The 19,395-nt window shown below is 31.0% G+C and overlaps 3 protein-coding genes across 9 annotated transcripts in view; 1 reads left to right on the top strand and 2 right to left on the bottom strand.

Annotated features, from left to right (window-relative positions):
* LOC106682484 (myosin heavy chain, clone 203) overlaps positions 1 to 12,400 on the bottom strand; it is a 13,415-nt gene extending 1,015 nt beyond the window's left edge. Inside the window, exons 1-9 of one of the 7 annotated variants that reach the window (XM_024359189.2) lie at positions 11,635 to 12,400; positions 10,013 to 10,069; positions 7,425 to 7,525; positions 6,661 to 6,918; positions 4,061 to 4,315; positions 3,891 to 3,980; positions 3,171 to 3,476; positions 1,435 to 1,576; positions 735 to 885 (exon numbers count right to left, since the gene is read on the bottom strand). In XM_024359189.2, coding sequence (XP_024214957.1) covers positions 735 to 885; positions 1,435 to 1,576; positions 3,171 to 3,476; positions 3,891 to 3,980; positions 4,061 to 4,315; positions 6,661 to 6,918; positions 7,425 to 7,490 — 1,268 coding nt within the window. In that variant the 5' untranslated portion in view covers positions 7,491 to 7,525; positions 10,013 to 10,069; positions 11,635 to 12,400. Of the gene's footprint in view, positions 1 to 734; positions 886 to 1,434; positions 1,577 to 3,170; positions 3,477 to 3,890; positions 3,981 to 4,060; positions 4,316 to 6,660; positions 6,919 to 7,424; positions 7,530 to 10,012; positions 10,070 to 11,070; positions 11,357 to 11,538 lie in introns of those variants that run through there. The other 6 variants (XM_014423366.3, XM_014423367.2, XM_024359191.2 and 3 more) reach the window with 6 other exon arrangements.
* Positions 12,401 to 12,959: 559 nt separating this feature from the next.
* LOC106682503 (peptidylprolyl isomerase domain and WD repeat-containing protein 1) lies at positions 12,960 to 15,460 on the top strand. The gene has a single exon (XM_014423397.3). It carries the CDS (start codon positions 13,062 to 13,064, stop codon positions 14,898 to 14,900), a length of 1,839 nt encoding a protein of 612 aa, XP_014278883.1. The 5' UTR covers positions 12,960 to 13,061; the 3' UTR covers positions 14,901 to 15,460.
* A 2,351-nt stretch (positions 15,461 to 17,811) lies between these two features.
* mRpL45 (mitochondrial ribosomal protein L45) overlaps positions 17,812 to 19,395 on the bottom strand; it is a 4,091-nt gene continuing 2,507 nt past the window's right edge. The window contains exons 6-7 of the mRNA XM_014423389.3: positions 18,237 to 18,386; positions 17,812 to 18,106 (exon numbers count right to left, since the gene is read on the bottom strand). Of these exons, the coding sequence (XP_014278875.1) occupies positions 17,873 to 18,106; positions 18,237 to 18,386 (384 nt within the window). The 3' untranslated portion in view covers positions 17,812 to 17,872. The remainder of the gene's footprint in view (positions 18,107 to 18,236; positions 18,387 to 19,395) is intronic.

Raw genomic sequence — 19,395 nt, 5'->3', positions numbered from 1 at the left:
TCTCGAACCAGTGAAATTTCCCTCTGGGGAAGAGGTCGGTTTTTCACATACGAAACACCCCTCACCCCAACAATTTGTATACCACAAAATTGGAAATAACTTCCTGAATTAGGGAGAAGTCTGCCTGATGGAAAAAAAAAAACCTAGCCATTTTTCGATTTCAGCGTACCAATAATAATAATGGTCAGCCAAAATTATTAAGTCAAATTTCAAAAAGTTCCTTTTTGTAGTTGATCGAACCAAAATACAGCTTTGATGAAATTTTCAGAAATTGTGGGTGTCAGTCCGCCTATTCTCGATTCGAGTTGATAGTTCCTATTATTTTTTTTTTGGTTTATCTTAAAATAGATATAGTTAAGAAGGTGTACTGACCCATGTACTTGGCGGATATTTTTGATTTTTGTATAAAAAACATCGCATACACTAAAATGTCGCATATAATCAACTAAAGATCTGTCTCTAAAAAGTTTCTAACTAAAATTTCTTTAAACTTTCCGGGAAAAAGAAAAATTAGGATTAAAAGAACTAATTGATCGTTATCTTCAGTTAGATTAGAAGCTCTTTACATCGATAAATCGTTATGTTAAATTTTATGGTTAGCATTTTTTTAGAGGAAATCCTTCAACAACTTATCGTATCCAAACGAATGTTGTGCGTGAAGTAGAAATAATTATTTAAACCTCATAGCGAGTTTAAGTATTTGTATTACTAAGGTATAAGATAAATGAACTTACATTACTTGGCTCAGGGCCTTTTCTTTCTCGACTCTTATTTTGATGTCATCCTTCGCCGTGTTAGGGTTGGTATGCCTCAGTTCCTCTATTTCTTTCTGAAGGGTCACAAACTGGCATCGGTAGAGCCCCAACTGCCTTGACAGCTCTTTTCCTAATTTCATTAAAATAATTAGGTTATGATGTCAAGTTGGTTGAATTCTAAGCTAAACTGACGATACATAATGATTGTTTTTTGTATAGTGGCTTAATCAGAATTTCTGATGACAGAATTAGTTTTATAGAGGGTGTCATGCTTTGAGTTATGAAGGCTGCTTACCAGTCCAGAAAGAAAAAAAGAACATAAAACATTAAATTATTCTATTTTAATTGTAGATTTCTTAACTTTTATTAAAATCTTTAGAATCTACAATGAACCTCCTACAATATAGCAACCAATATATTCTTAAGAAATAAAAATAAACAATAACCATTAGCTCTATCACATATAGGATTTTTATAAATGAAAGGAAAGGTCATTGAAGGGTATATGTGTAGAACAAAGCAAAGCTTTACACTTTTTCGTCTAATTCTGGCTAGTTTTCCCTACCGCAGTTTGAAGTAAGAAAAGTTTGAGGTAAATAAAAAAAAAAAATAGATAATTAGACCCAAATAATCTAAACTTCAGGATAAAGAAATACCAACAAATGGGCTGGATACTCACGCTTTGCCTCTTCGCGTTGAACGCGGGATTTTATTTTGCACTTGATTCTTTTGATTCTCCTAGACAGCAAATCTATGCATTGGGGTTCACCAGCTGAATCACAAACTGCATTTTGTAATTCTGCGACTTCTTGTAACAGTTCCTGAAAATATTTCACATCGCATATGTCCATAACGTTAAGTTTTAATGGGCTGCTTATTAAAGTTCAATCATTAACTATGAACATGTTTTATGAACATAAATATATTATTTCCTAGGCCTTATAAAAGAAAAATAGAAGTACTTTGCATTAGTAAAAAAGGAATAGAAACTGTTTACTTAAGATTGATGACATCAACATAAAAAGAACGCCTTCATTCGGTCAGATGCATTGGCATGCTATACGCGCAGCTTGAGCTGTGAACCTCCTGTACTAGGCGACTAGAAGGGGGCTAGTTGAGCATTAGGGAGAATGATGATTCCTATTGTCTCGAGAATTATCCAATTAGTTGTGTACTCCTGGTCGTCGTTTGGATGCCAGTATTTTTCCTACAGATAATTTCGCTTGCAAAATTTAATTTAATTTTTAATTTATATATAACTTGTTAATTTTCATTGTATCAATAAGCTCGTTAGAAATAAACAAATCGTTTTAATTAAAACACGAATATATTTTTATTCATATCTCCGGGGGGAGGTATTTCTATACGGGAGGTAAGTTCTCTTCAAGGAGAACCTAAAAAATTCGTATTTCATACCTTACAATGGCTATTTCCAACATTTAAAAAACATTTCTTATCGTAGGCTAATAATGGACCGAAGGCCGAAATGTAGGAGAAATATAAACAAATTGAGAGATAAGTAATAAATTTATTTCTTAATTATGGTTTCATTATTTTTTATAATAAATAAACTTAATTTTAAAAGTTATTCTGTCAATAATGGCATTGCAAATATTCTAATCTTCGTTTGAGAGATATGTTGTTAACCTTTCTAACCTTTCAGCACAACTAAATTTGGAATTTTTTATGGGAAAGAATGATTTATTTACGGATTCTGGTTGGAAATTAGACGAATCCATTTCGGGGACTTTTTTGATCCGTCGTGTTTTGAAGGTAAATGAATGCAAAATTGTCAAAAACCTTTAAAAAAATATTTGAAGTTTTGGGCGATTTTTTACTTCAGAAAGCGTCGAATCAAAGAAGTTCCCGAGATCAATTCATTTCTAAATCTGATTTACAACCAAAATCCGTAAACGAGAGTGCCTCCATTCCATTGGAAATTCCAGAGTTAGGTATACTGGAGAAGAACTGAAGGTTGGAAAATTAACGATACCCTCAAAAGATGGACCGCAGGAACGGGTAATGAGGCAGACAAAAAATTAAAAGTAATTCTCTAAAATTTGTAGAGATAAGATATTTGATGGGGGGTGGAGGTAGCAGCGTGGTAACGCGCCTGTCTGTAGGTAGACCCATAGGTTGCGAGTTCGAGTCCACGGCCCTAACCGGGATTTTTTCAAGCTTCTAAATATATAATACTCACAACCTCCCCCCGGGCATTTGTGATGTGGCCATGAGTGGCATTCACAAAAATAGGCGTGGAAGTGACGGACCCACCCTATGAAAACCACGTTAAGAAAAACAGGTTTTCTTAGACAGAAAAAAATAGGTTAGTTATCTCTAGGACAACTTCCCATATGTCAGAAATGACCAAATAGGAGGTAAACAATAAAACATTGGATATTAAAAAAATATTACCGAAGATTCGGAATCATCCCCTTTTATCTTATGAAGCTGACGTGTCAGCTGATCGATCTCGTCTGCCTGAGCTTCTATCAACTTCACTAACTGACATTGTTCCTTGTCCGATAGCATGAATTGAGAATTTCGGAGGTTTTTCAGTTGTTGGAAATTTTTGTCGCGTAGCTCTATCTTTGCAATCAGTTCCTGCAATATCCTATCCTGTTCCGAGAGCTGATTGGCAATGTAACTCTCTTGCAGATCCATCGGCTGGTTTACAATTTCATCATAAACTCCGTTGTCTTTACTGCAATCGCTTTCTTTCTGTAAATTACAACGATAATTTTAAAAGGAAAATTAAAAAAAATTAAAAATGATCACTAATAGAGAATGTTACTTAGGTTATGGGTTGAATTTAAAGTGCCAAACCATCAAGTCTGAACACATTGTTTTTAGACGTGATAGCAGCAAGGTCCTCAAAGTTTTCGGGTTAAATACTTCAAATACCAAAAAACATAGGTGTTCAATGTGACAAATCGGCCATATTTTTTCCAGAACGATCTATTCCTTATCAGAAAAAAAGTGGGACCTCAATTCATAAGTAATATGTAGCATGAAAATTTAATCTAGCAAGGTTGTAAAATCTAAATTTACTTTCTCAGTTACATATTTTTTTAAGAATCAAAATATTAAAAAAATTAACTACCCGTTGAAAAATTGATTCAGAAACGTACATACCTTTACATACGTTGGTGAATTTTTGACACGTTTATGACGACATTCTTTTAATTTTGAAATAAAATTCTTGTACTTTAACTTGAGCATGGTCTATTTTAAAAATTTAAATATTTTCAGTACGCATAGATTTGTAATGCAGAATTAAATAAATTAATTACGTGAAAACTTACGCTGGATAAGCTCTGTTCCAGAAATGTAACTTGAGATTCTAAATCCTCTATTGCTTTTTCGTAAGTGCTAGTTTTATCTGCGAATTCTTCACTTTGCGTCTGTAATTGATCTTCTAATGAATTAACTTTTTGTTCAAACGTACAATTTTTTACTTTTATGTCTTGAAGTTCGCAAGTAATTTTACGAAGATGGTTATCCTTTTCTTTAAGCAGTTCAGTCAATCGATGGATTTTATCGTCTTTAGCATCGAGAACCTATCGTTAAAGAGAAAAATATTTAAGCTGACAGTAAATATTAAAAATATGTTATATTATTGCCATGAGAAGTAACGAATACATGGAGCAACATGGTATGAGCAACTTTTTTTTCCTTTTAAATCAGCGTGCAATGTTGACTTATTATAACATGAATTTTTTAAATATAAATAATCCTATAACGTAAGTTCCAAAGAGCTGTTCGATTTTTAATTATTTATTCTTTTTCAAATATTTTCAATGTTTGTTTTCTTTTTTTATACATTCTTACCTTTGCAACAATATATTTTGTCTTCTTTCAAAATCAGCCGTTATCTTCTTAAATTCTTCTTATTCTGTTTCTTTATTTTTATTCTGTTAGACTATATTATGGATGCTGTTTTTTTTTTTTCAGATTTTATGATAATTTAGGCAGAAACGTCGGCACATATAAAATAAGTTTTACTTATTTCCGTTTACTATTCCTCTACTGACAGCACCCTCACCATTTTTTTCTCTCCTACTTAAGCATTCTTTTCACTAAGTGGTATATTGACCGAACATTGCTTCAAAATTCCTAAAGGATATGAGCTAGTAAATACTATAAATGTTATAACTTTATTATTTTTCAGGAATTTATACCTTTTTTATTCATTATGTTATCCGTACAACGTTTCGAGAACTTTTGCCCATTATAAAGTTCTAAAATATATTTACAATTAACAGGTTTTATTTTTTTAATAAATTTTACATTGTATTTTAATGATATTTTTTTACACAGTTACATAAAAATAATTTAATATTTTACTGCGTTTACATCCACTAATTTATAATCATTTACAAATCTAAAATTGTAAATATTTTTATTTTATAACTTGATAATGGGCAAAGGAGCGCGAAACATTGTTTGGATGACATGATATTTATAAATGTAATAAAAAGAGTATACATTTCTGAAAAAAAATGAAGTTATAACATAGATGGTATTTACCATTTTTATCTTTTAGGAATTTTGAAGGAATGTTTGGTGCAAAGCAATATACCAGTTAGTAGTAAGATAGATTAAGTATGGGAGAAAAATACGGTCGTGGTGCAGTCAGTAGAGTTTTAATAAAAGGAAATAAGTAAAACTTATTTTAAATGTGCCAACGTTTCTGTCTAAATTATCATAAAATCTGAAAAAAAATCAATCATAATATAGAGTAAAAAAAAAACAAAGCAAAGAAACAGGGTAACAATAAATTAAGAAGATAACAGATGATTCTGAAAGAAGACAAAATATTGCAGAGGTAAGAATTTATACAAAAAGATAATAAATATTTGAAAAAGATAAAATAAATAAAAATCAAACAGTGTTCTGTATAAATAATGAAACAATTAAAATAAACAGAATTAAACGATGTACATGATACAACGAGTTGCATAAAAATATATGGGTAAAATTAAGAAAATAAAGAAGTGATATCTAAAGTTATGTAAGCCAAAGGGGTGTAAGTAGTAAAAATAAAAATAATAAGATAGATGAGCAGAAGAAAATAATGTATGTGATGAAAAGTGAAAAAGAAAAGAATTGAAGATAGAAGAGGAGATATAGGTGTGAGGAAAAATAAAAAAAATAAAATACACTGAGTTGAAAGTACGTTCGAGCCTAGTGGAAATAGTAGCGTAACGGTGGGGTGGCAAAATTTCACAATAAATGATAGTTAATATCTTGTGAATATTTAAACCATTTTATTTCATGACTTTTCTAAGATAAATATGATCGTTCTTATCAAAAAGCTACTTTACAATTACTCTATATTTTAGTTTTTTCAATTGAAATACCTAAATAAGAGGTCAACCACTTTATGAGGCTGAGTCGACCCCAGGAGGGTTCTAGAACCCACAGGGATGATTCACGACTATAGTAACAGAATAAATAATTATCTGACACGGCCAGATTGGAACTCGAGTCTTTGGAGTTAGTAGCACAGCGTTTTACCACTGAGCCACCCTCTCCCTCTATATTATTAATATTGATAGTATTTATTAGGTTGATTTTATGTTTTATTTTAAAATAGTATAAGCATTAAAATAATTCAATAATAATAAATATTAAATTAGTGAATTATGTTGTGAAGAAGGGATAGTTAATAACACAGGAATTTCTTAGCCCCGCCTTATTTCGTGCCGGCTACTTTAAGATCGTTTTTATTAAATCACATGAAAAAGTCATGACAGGTATATTTCAAGGAGTGGAGTAACCACTAATAGAGAAAGACATCTCACTCTTAACTTTCATACCATGGTTCAAACTGGATTTATTGAAGAAAACATTTAAATATTCCGTTTTGGTATATATTTAATTTATTATTAGAGTTGTGTACCTCGTTTGAAGAAGTGCAATTGTTGTGTTTCTCCTTTAATTCAATATATTTCCATTTCATGTTCTTCAATTGGCAATTTAATATTTCATTTTCTTTGATAAGCTGACCCTTCTCACATTCAAACTGTGTTGAATAGTTTTGATCACCTCTACTATTCGACAAGACCTGACAGTTGAGTTGGTCAATTTCCGAAGTCAACGACATGATTACGTTCTCATTTTCAGCAATTTTCTTTTTAAGTGAAACGGTAGTATTGGTCTGAAAGGATACAAAATAATTTAGTGGACAAATCTTTCATTAAAAATTGATCTTTTTTGTTTTTTTGGTATCGATATAACTTGTTTCACTTTAAGTCGAATCAAGTGTAAGTGTAAAACTAGATTTACTTAGGCTCGAAATAAAACAAAAATTTTTAAAAATAAGATTATTATAATTAAAAAAGAGTAAAACTTTAATAGCCATTTCCTAAAAATAACAGTTTTTGAGTTGAGCTCAATTGCGATATATCTCACACTTAAAATGGAAGTAGTTGTCTTTGAGGTGGTCTTCATATATATATACTTATACTTAGTCCACCTTAAATCCAATAAACAAAATATTAATGATCAACAATTAAGAATAAACCAATGGGATTGAGAATATTGGATTTAAAACTATCAATCTAAATTATAATTCTAAACTGAATATATATTATACTTATATTAATAATTAATTTATCATTATGAAGTATTAATTAATATCGTTTGAATTTTTTGTTTTCTTACCTTTGTAAGATTTTCTTTTTTCAAATTCTCATTTTCTTTAGTCAATTCGTCAATATAACATTTCATTTCTTGAAATTGCTGTTCATTTCTTCTTTCTGCTTCTGCCTGACAAATAATGTCATCATAAAATTATATAAACAAATTGTTCACTAGGGGATTGTTACCCAATGTTAATGTTGTATTTATGTATTCATATTTTGGATCGGAATGGGGTTTTGTACAGGTTCCTCGTCCATTTTACAGTTAGTGGAGGTTCATTCCCTGAATTTGGCTTGAAATTAATATTTATCTCCTATAGATGAAGTTAAAAGTATAATTGGACCTAAATTATTCAAAGAAGAATACTAAGTATGAAAAATACATGAACATTGCTTTTCTAGTCTAAATAATTGCATGTTCTATCAAAAAGATATCCTAGTTTTAAAAAAAAAATTCAAATTGGCGGGAATTTCTAAATGGGTAACCGTTTTATTATTTGATTCTACTTCATTCTCTAACAACCGACCTGAATACTTATTTATTTTTTTAAATCGCTAAAGTCGTATTTCGAAAAATCGTTGCCCGGATTCTACCAACTATCTTTCAAAACTATTCATTTTTACTTGTTAACTTTGCTTTGGCTGCTATAGTCACCCAACGAATCGATATTTTTTATTAAATTCTAATAAAAAGAATAAATATACAATGAAAATAAGTGCTTGGAATACAAAGAATTTATTTGTTTTAAATATACATTATTACGGGGAGAAAATCGAAGATGGTCAGAGGTGCGGGCTGCAGAAATACACAAATAAACTTGCTTTATTTATTTGAGCCGACGTTTCGACCTGAATTTAAGATCTTCATTGGTTACACTTGAGACAGAACATCTGCCTAAGCAACCCTACTGAAGGCCTCAAATTAACGTCAGAACAAATTTATAAATTTTGTTTATTTGTTTATTTTTGCAGACCACCCCCCCCCCCCACCATCTTCTCCTCATATAAATTTTGACGAGAAATGAATGACTTACACTACTTATGCTCTCAAGAACTCTTTTATCTAGTGCACTGGATTTGTAGAAATTAAGGGGACGGAAATGTGCACCGTAATAGTACAAGAGCCGGGAAGAAAAAAAGGCAGTTATCTCACCCCAATTTTTGATTACTTTAATGAAAACTATGTATAATTAATAATCAAAATTGATGAGTCTGCCAAGTATAGGTAGAGGGAATAAAAAATGGTGGCTGTTTCAACACCTTAAAAAAACATTAATTTTTCATTCGGAGCTCTATATCATAAAAACTACCAACAACACCAGAAAACCTCAGAGCACATTATTTAAAGAATAGTAAATTTTCTGAAATATTAGCCTTAAAAGAGCTATTTACGTCCAATAATTTTCGAGATATAGCTTTTTAAAAAGCAAAATTTCTTAAAAATCTACTGAAAGATTAGTAGTTAGTTAATTTGTTTTGAGAAAATTATATTTCAGGAACTATGTGACGTACAGATGTCTATTAGTCTCATATTAAACTATAATATTAAGCTATAATGGACTATACTGAAGTTTATGGCCTTTACCTTTGTAGGAATAGTAGTTTTCATGATGTATGCTAAAATAAATTGATTTATCGTTGTTCGGACAATAAGTTTGATTTATGAAAAAACCTCATTTCAGAAACCATTTGACGTACAGATGTCTGCCAGCGCTCAAATTAAAGTTAGTTAAATTTACTATAAAATAGTTAATAATGTTTATCTTTGTAGGACTTGTAGTTTTTATGATATTTGACAAAATAAACTCACAAAATGTTAATTTCTAGTTGTCCGTATAAAATATTGGATTTTTGAAAAAATATATCTCTAGATCCATAAGATGCACATATGTCTGCCAACCCTCAAAATAAAGGAAATTTAACTTACTATAGTAGTTTATGACACTTATCTTCGTAGGGGTAGTAGTTTTTATGATATTCACATATGAATATAAATTTGGCAAATAAAAATTTGTCCGAACAACTATAAATCAATTTATATTAGCAAATTTGATGAAAACTATTACTCCTACGATGATAAACATCATAAACTACTTTATAGCTAATTAAATTAGCTTTAATGCTAATAGACATCTGTACGTCAAATGGATTTTGAGATATAGATTTTTCAAAATAAATTCACTAACTACTGATATTTCAGTACGTCACATACAACATTTTTATGAAATGTTGCTTTTTAAAAAGCTATATCTCGAGAACTATTTAGAATAAATAACTCTTTTAGGGCTCATATTTTAGCAAATTTGCTCATCTTTAAATGACGTTCTCTTAGGTTTTCTTGTGCTGTTCCTACTTTTTAAGATATAGAGCTCCGAATGAAAAAGTACATTTTTTTTATCGCTTTCAAACAACCGCCATTTTTTATTCCCCCTACCGATATTTGGCAGACTCATCAATTTTGACTATTAATTATACATAGCTTTCATTAAAGTAATCAAAAATTGGGGTGAGGTGCCTTTTTTCTCATCTTGGGCTCTTGTACTATAAGGCGTAACTGCAGCTGTATAAGTGAAATTTTTATATACATTATGTTTTAGAAATAATACTTACACCGATTTCCAGAAAAGCTGCCAACTCACTTCCGGAGGTGCACTTTGAGTTAAATTTCTAAAAAAGAAGAATTACTTTTAATTTAAAGTAATAATCAAATGGACGATAATGTTGTAACAATAAACAACAATGGAATGTTAAGTCATACCTTATTAAAAGGTAAACAGATACCTTTGAATAAGCGTCAATATAAAAAATTATGCGTACTTCTATATCACTGAAGTCAGAGGAAACTGTGTTCATATCTCTAGAAGGAAAATAAATTCATCCTTTCTCCTCCCCTTCCTTCTTGCTGTATTTGTGTAGCAGAATTTTTATTACTATAAAGAACTTATAAGCTGTAAAAAATAAAACCTACGGGAGAAAGCCTGAAAGAGTTTGAGATTGAGCGAACAAAGACCACAAGCTGCTCATGACTCGATTAGCAGCAAACTCAAAGAGCTTGCTAACGACATATATGTTAGGTATTCACTTGAGGAAACGCACAAAATGAGCAATTAGCACGCCTCTCGATGTCAATGGTTCACTGGAAGTATATAATATCTCTCAGTCGAAACAATACGTGAAGTTCCCCCTGAGTCACATCGGGACTTTACGAGGATGTCTTTACTGTATCAACAAGTGTTTTTGGAGGTTTTATTTTCACATCCTTCTAATTTCCTTTTCTTATACCCACGAATTTAGAAGACTGGTTCTGTTCACACTTGTCACACGCTACAGAAGACTTGTGTCCACCGTTAGCATAACCATTCCCTTAACAATGCCTATAGACTGGTTCCCTCTAACATTGTAACCTCGAAAGTCATTCCCGTTTTTCCTACTTTCTCTATCCAAATCAATATTTAATAATCATATTCTCATTGTCACCAATGTGAGGAGGTAGGTATGCGATATTGAAAAATAAGTTTTTCAATATCTCATACCTACCTCCCCACATTGGTGACAATGAGAATATGAATGAACACGCAGTATTGAGATCAACTAATAGATCTTGTTAAAACCCCACGATTCATACTAATTAATTACTTACTCATAAAATATTGATAATTTAAACTTACGCTGTCCTCAAGGGCTGGTTTTTTGAAATCACCGCCTTGAAGACGTTTTAAATGCTCCACGTAGTCATGAAAACACTTTTCTTCCGGTTCCGGAGGTTGAGGAAATTTTTTATTGGCATCGGACATTATCGATGATACTAAGTGATTTACAATAAATACCGTAGCATTACTTTTAAAACACTTTACTTTAAGAAAACACTTTAGTTTTGAAACCAAACAAAATAACCTTTAAAATTACAAAACTAAGCAAATAAATAAAAAAGCTGATTTCTACATTGAATTGTAATAGTAAAAATGTGATTTATTTTTATTAAATTTTAATAGCAAAACTAAAATGATTGTTCGATATATATATATATATATGAAAAAACCGAATTAACTCAAGTATAGAACTAAAAGAAACCACTAAAATCTAGTATCGAGATTTAAATGTTGGTATTGTTCTACATTAATAATAGCTACTGTTACCTTCTCAGTTAACTCTAACCTGCGGACCTTATATAGTTTAGGGAGTTTTGAAACAAACTTTTACCACAGTGTGATGTGGCTTTAAAAGGTACTAACCTTGTATTGCTTAACTGGAGACGCACATGATTGTAACTAGGTGATCTTGGGATTATATGCTTTGTGCCCTTCAGATAGGTTGTAGAGATATTTATGATTTTTCACAGATTGGGATTTTGCCATGATAAATGACAGATGATCTCAATTGTGAAGGTTTTCCCCTCGGTAATTGTAATTGTTTATTCTGTATAGAATCAACACCAGCAATTATATTGAATTCCAGCTTCCGGCGTGTAATAGACCAAAACTTGTTGTTGGGCGTTAATGTGAGCGACATGTGGATAGGCCTATGTTTATCTCTTCAACCAGCCTTGACTCTATCCAATATAATATATTCCCGAAAGCTCATTAATCCTGATTTCTGTCCTCAACTCAAATCTCTAATCCATATTAGATATTTATTTAAGCTTGACCCTGGGCTTCACCGTTTGTGGATGTATAGTTTATTTGTGGCTAGGGTAAGTCTCTCGATCACATCCCAAACGTACTACATCACAATAAACAGCGAATTCCATTATCACTAAAACGATAGCGGATCCCACCAGGTACCAGATGATGATCCAGAAGACAGGGTTCACCATGAGAGGAAGAATAGCAAAGGGACAATTTACTGAGTACTGACTGGAAATGTGTACATTACTGCGTACATATGCGAGGGTTAAGCAGACTGAGCTCGTGATCCACCAAATGGAGGGGCAAGAACCCACCGTTAATAAACAAGAAAAAGGAATCTCTACAGATTTTCGATAACAGAATGAAACAGACTGTGGGCCAGCCCACTACACATCGTGGGTAAGAAAGATAGTCTCTCTGTATTCATCCATATAAACACTGGGCTTAGGAACACCTCTTAGATCCAGATGGTCTGGTGTCGTGAGAGAAAGGTGTTGATTAGCCGACGTGAGCAGAAAGATGATTTATAATGGATGTCGTATTGCCGCAATTATTTTTACCAACATTTTAATTTCTTCTTAATATTTATTTTAAAGCCATTCGTTAATAATTTTTTATTTATATACTGTTAAATTGGGTTATTTTTATTAAACTGTAGCAAAACAATTATACAGTAATCTCTTTCTAGCTGATTCGTTTAATTCTTTTGTTTTTGTTCTGCATATTTATTTTTAATTTATACAATAATTGGCTTATCCGAAACTTGTGTTGTTAACTAACTTCGCTTGCAATATTATTTGTTTTTTTATAAAATAAAAACATTTATCTTTTTATTTTTATTTTATCAATTAAGTGGTCAGTTTTTTACTTTTTTTACTATTAGTAAATATGTCTTACAAATAGTATGAATTCATCTCTTTGTATTATGCACTCATTTGAACAAGTAGCTACTGATCGTCTGAGCCTATTACTGGTATAATTCAAAAGAGTGTAAATAAAGTTTTTAACATTATTTTTTAGTTGAAACACGAAACATGTCAAAAGAAGCAAAACATGAACGCAGTGAAAGTGAGGAAGAAACCATCGGACCAATGCCAAACATGGCAGCTCAACCAGAAAAAAAGAAAAGAAAGATATTAGTTCATGAAAAGCTTTATTTAGACAACTTGCCTTCAGCAGAATTCTATGAAAAAAGTTTCATGCACAGAGATTTAATTACCCATATCGTTGTGGCTAAGTCTCAGTTCATTATTACAGCCAGCGTAGATGGACATGTCAAATTTTGGAAAAAAATGGAAAGAGGAATAGAGTTTGTGAAACATTTTAGATCACACTTAGGTGAAATAACTTCTATATCAGTAAATTATGATGGGTCCCTTTTAGCTACTTCTGGTGCAGATGGTGTTGTTAAAGTGTTTGATGTTTTAAATTTTGATATGATCCATATGATGGATGTTTCATTTCGACCATTATGTGTGGAATGGATTCATGGACCCCAGGATATTTTTCCAGTAATCGCAGTTTCAGATTCTGGTAGCCCAAAAATTTACATTTATGATGGTAAAGGAAACCAGGAACCTCTTCATGTTTTTGAAAGATTACATACTAAACCAGTAAAGTTAATTAAGTACAATGTAAAGATGGATGTAGTTGTTTCTATTGACCAGGCTGGTATTATTGAATATTGGTCTGGTGCAAAACATGACTTCAGCTTTCCAAAATGTTTGAAATTTGAGTCTAAATTGGACACTGACTTGTATGACTTTGTTCGATATAAGACATACCCAACAGGTCTTGCATTTTCACCTGATGGAAGCAAGTTTGCTACAATATCTCCTGATAGAAAAGTTCGAGTTTTTAAATTTGTAACTGGTAAGCTCTTAACTGTTTTTGATGAGACTTTAGAGAAATCTAGTACACTTCAAAGGGAGAAACAACAGATTACTAATATGGAATTCGGTAGAAGATTAGCTGTTGAAAGGGAAATCGAAAAGAACAATGGGCTTGAAAGGTGTAATATTTTGTTTGATGAGAGTGGAAACATGATACTGTATAGCACTATGTTAGGAATAAAGGTTGTCAATTTAGTTAGTAAATGTTGTAACAGGATTATTGGAAAGCCTGAGAGCTTAAGGCCTATTCACTTAGCTTTATTTCAGGGAAAAATCAAGTTTTCTAAAGCTGCTGTTACATTAGATATGGAAGCATCAAATAATCCTACACTTGATTCAGTTTCTAATGACCCTATTTTATTTTGTACTGCATACAATAAAAACAGGTTTTATATGTTTTCAAGATTTGAACCTGACAGTACCGATGGTGAATCTTTCAGGGATGTTATCAATGAAAAACCAACTAAAGAAGATGTTATATCGGCTAGTGATTCTTCCGTTACTGAACATATGCAGGGTCTTGCTACAGTACATACTACAAAGGGAGATATCCACATCAAACTATTTACTGAGTGTGTAAGGACTGTTGAAAATTTTGTTGTTCACAGTAAAAATGGGTATTATAATGGACACATATTCCATAGAGTACTGAAGGGCTTTATGATACAGACTGGAGATCCTACAGGGAATGGAACTGGAGGTGAAAGTATATGGGGAGGTGAATTTGAAGATGAATTCAAACCTCATCTAAAACACGATAGACCTTATACAGTAAGTATGGCAAATGCTGGTCCAAACACTAATGGCAGTCAATTTTTTATCACAGTGGTTCCAACTCCATGGTTAGATAACAAACACACAGTGTTTGGAAGAGTTTATAAGGGGATGGACATCGTACAAGCAATAAGTGCTGTTAATACTAATCCAAAAAATGATAAACCCTATGATGATATAAGTATAATTAGTGTTACAATACGGTAATTTTAATCAGTGGTAATAATAAATTATTTTTATTACATTTTATTTTTGTAAATAATAATTACAAGACAGTTTATTTTTAAGGAATTCTTTTGAGCTGTTAAATTTTTTTTATAATTGTTTTATTATCTATTTAAGTTAATTAAATCTGTACCTTTAAAACCCATGAAGGGTCAGAGATGCAGTACTTTGTAAGGGAGTACTGTTAATAGACCAACGGTTGTACTAGGAGGTGATTTGGTCAGAATCACGCTCGACCGCCAATTTTTTACCTACTTAAGGGTACCCAATTTAGGAGGCTGGGTGGGCCCCAGAACCCACAAGAGTTGATTCACGGCTACAGTGAAACAAAAACATTTTCTGCCCAGCCGGATTCAAACTTGTGTCCTTGGAGTTAGTAGCTACAGGCCTTACATCTATTAAGTAATCATTTTTTTTTTTTTGTTACATTTAATCTTTACTGAAGATATTTGTATTATAGATTGTTAACTGTTTAGTGTGTGTATTGTATATAAATAGTTGATGTTGAATGAATGTTTTTGAATATAAAGCCTTAATACTAATTGTTTTGTAGAACATTAAGCTATTTTCCTTAAAAATTAACTGATATTAGTTAGTTCCAAAACAATAGACCTACTCTTATTCTTTCTTTTCTTTTTCCCTGTACCCATTTCTGGCATACAGGGTATCCTACAGATAACGTACCTAGGCCAGATTCAAGCTGACACCAGGTTGTCTAGATGATGCTTTAACACTCTTTGCGATCATGGGCTCAAACTCTCTTTGTATAGAAAAGGTCTGGCAAATTGAATGCAAACATCAAGCATCGTTGTAAGTGGGTAGCCATTCACCATTTTATCAGCCTTAAAAATATATGTGATGGGATAAATAGAGGAAAGTACACTTTGGTAGCAAGAGCTGGTTGTGGAGTCTACCAGGCTGTTTTTAAATATTTTATTATGTTTGTGCGTTGACTTTCGTCTTTTAGCAATCTAATATATAACTGATTTTGTTGACAGTGCATTTATCAAAACAAAACATTAGTCAAGGACTGCTACTTAATTTTACACGTTTTGCATCATCTGCTTAATAATTACCCAGTGCTAGGGCAACATACAACTTATTTCTATTTCGAACAATTTAGTTAATACTAATTTCAGAATTAAAAAATTTAATTACAAATGTTTTTATGTTTTTAATAAAATTTTATTGTTTATTAAATTTAGTTATTCTCTTAATAGACCTACAGTTAACATTGGCATATCAATGAAAAATATGTTTAATAAGTTTAAGGTTACAACAAGCGGTTAAAGTAAAACTGAAACATTGATTAAACTATTTATATTGAGCCAACGTTTCGCCCTACATTGCAGGGCTAAAAAAGATACAAATGCTTGAATGTATCTTTTTTTACATTTAAGCATTTGTATCTTTTTTAGCCTGCAACGTGGGGCCAAACGTTGGGCTCAATATAAGTAATTTAATCACCATTTCAATTTTTCTTTGACCGCACCTAGACCATCTTCCTTTTATTATTACATTCAGTCAATCAGCGATCTTCCAGTAAAACTTATTATGGAACTGGAAATGCTGTTTTGACACTGACCTGAGGAGTAAGATATTTGTAAATAAGTGCTAGTGTGTATTCTTTCTTCCCAATATTCTAAAAAGATTTTGTTTATTGTTTAACCCTAATAGTCCTGCAGTAATTCTTCTATAGCAGGACAGTGAAACAAATATTCAGTTGGTTTAAGTCTTTATGATCCCAGTAATTTCCTTTGCACAATACGATTAAATGTGCCCTCACGTATTTTATAAATTTGGCTTTGTTAGAACTTCAAAAAGCTTTATCCTAAACCAACTAAATATATCACAAAATAAAAACTCATAAAATACCTTTTAATTTTTCATCAATTATTTTCAAATAAATCAGATAATCAGATTTAATAAAGGATCATGTGTTTTGGAGTTATCAAATTTAATATAATGATTAATTTAACTGAGTTTGTTAGAAATGAGAATTGCTTCGTTATCCAATAGTTTTCTTTCTCTTCAATACATTTAAACACAATTTTTTCTTAATCATTCCAATTTCAAACAGAACTTGTTGATTTCCCATTACTTTAGTTAGTAGGTAGTTCCTTAACTTTCCGTTTTTGGATATTTAAATTTTAGTTTATTTCTTGGAATTTTTTAAGGTTTTCCAATATATTAATTTAATTCTTTTTCTTAAAAATTTTTATAGTTGCATGAAATTTATTCATTATGGACTGATTAAATTCTTTATTAATTAAATTTTAGTTACAATAATTTTCTATCCTAGCTAAATTTTAATTCACTTTACTTGTTATATTTTAATTTTATGTTATTGTGATTGATTGTCTTGTGATTTTTATCAACTAACTGGTTCAATTCTTGTTTTATTGTTTATATTATATTAAATTATAATACATCATTTATATTTTTTAAACCTGCCAATTCTAACTTTTCTATTATGTCCCATAATTTTTATATGATGTTTGATGCAATAAAAAATTAGTTTATTATGTTTTGTATACATTATTTGACAATTTAATTATTTTTTGGAAAGTTCCAGGAGATTTACTCCCTTTACTCCATAATGGACCATACTGGTCCAATTTATTTATTTATTATTTCTAGGGAATTTTATTGCCTTTTAAATGCATATATAAAAAGATATATATTCTTCTAAATGAGCTTTAAAATAGTCAAATTTTTAAAATCTATTAAAAAATTATTATAACACCCTCCTTAATTTTTAAATGAAGTAACAATTGAAAATTTAAAAACATATTTTCAGTATTAAAATGAAGTAAGGAATCTGAAAACAATGCTATAATGCCGACCGTAAATAATAATAAATGGGTTTTATAGTAAAAGAATAAAGAAAAAATTGTTTTTATCCAAAATTAAATATAATTATTTACAATAAAATACTTTAGCTTTGCTGTTCTTTAAGCAGTTACAGCTTTTTCAACAGAATCAGGCTCGGGTTCTGTTGTGATAGCAAATGTTCTCTTCAATGGTTCTTTTGGGGGCATCCAATCAGGTATTATTTTGTCATGAATCCTCCAACGACCATACCTATTTGCAAGATGTTTTTCGAAAACTACATACTCCAAGACATCTTTTGGCACTGTTTCACTTCCATGCATTAAACGCCCAAATCTATCGTATATAGCTAATTTCTGAAATAAAATAATGAACATGTGTAAAGTTGGTCATTTAACATGATGAATTTTTAAATTATTTAATGAAATGAGTAATAATTTAAATTTAAAAAAAAAATTAAGTATAACTAGAATGTTTAAAATATACCTGCTTTGTGTGGAATCGGACTGTTATTTGACTAAAGATATTTTCTTTAGTAATTACATCTGTACATCGAACATGAACGACCCTGGGGAGTTCAATTGATTCCAAAAATTCCCAGTGTATTGTTTTATCACCAATGTTGTTGACCACTTCCTGTAATTACCAATACATATGTATCAAATTTCAATTGTTGATCATACAATCTTCACTTGTGTGGTAAGAACATATAAAATAAGATATGCAACAAATTAATAGCCTTCTCAGAGGATTACTTTCTGAAGGAAATAAATAAACACTAATTTGACAATGACAACAAATGTAAAGTTGTAAAAAAAAACTGAAGAACATAAAAAAATCTAGTGTTGTGTGAGTATCACACAACTTTTACTTATCACTCTACTTCAAGATAAAATCAATCCTCACTCATTTCAGAACAGATATTTCTAGACTATTCATTGTAGCAATACTTTCCTGTACTAATTCTCCAATCTAAGTCTCTTGTCAGTTGACAGATTGAACTACTCCAATTTCAACAGTTTTCAGAAAAATTCTTTCTAATTACACCTATGTTAATTGTAATTTATTACAAAATACTATGAATGATTTAATGGAGCCATCCTGTCAACTGAAAGGCTCAAATATAGGTTAAGTGAAATGAAAAATCTATTTAATAATTATTAGAGCCATTTTCGAGAAAATAGTCAAAAATAAGTTTCATAAAACATCAATAATGGTCAGTCGATTTTACCAAACAAGTTGCTGCTACATATCAGGCATATACTCTCTATAAATATTATATCAGTTTTGCACGATTGCAATACTTCTCTTTGCTATATATTCCATATATAAGAAAAGTGAAAGTAAAAATATACTATGGGACCTCATAATTGCCCAGTAATCCTAATTTTAACAGATAATTTGGTGATCACTTTATGTCTGGCAGACTGTTTCAGGCAAGGTTTCAATTTTACCACATGTAATATTGACCCATGGGTGTTCAAACAAAGGTGCTATTTACCCATCCTAAGGTTTTCTTTATAATAAATATATACCTAATTGAAATGACTTGAAGACATTATAAAGAATCTTCTCACAACCATTTGTTAGGAAATGGAATCTGAAGGACAGTTCTTGCACATTCTGCTCTCTCTCTCTCTCTCTC

The sequence above is a fragment of the Halyomorpha halys genome, unplaced genomic scaffold (assembly GCF_000696795.3).
Source record: "Halyomorpha halys isolate HHAL.00 unplaced genomic scaffold, Hhal_1.1 Scaffold418.1, whole genome shotgun sequence".
NCBI lineage: Eukaryota > Metazoa > Arthropoda > Insecta > Hemiptera > Pentatomidae > Halyomorpha > Halyomorpha halys.
Note: the sequence above shows the minus strand (reverse complement) of the source record. Positions and strands in the feature narration are given on the sequence as shown.

Bases quoted from the DNA above. Each gene is read 5' to 3' on its own strand.
- LOC106682503 (XM_014423397.3), top strand. From the start codon at position 13,062: ATGTCAAAAGAAGCAAAACATGAACGCAGTGAAAGTGAGGAAGAAACC.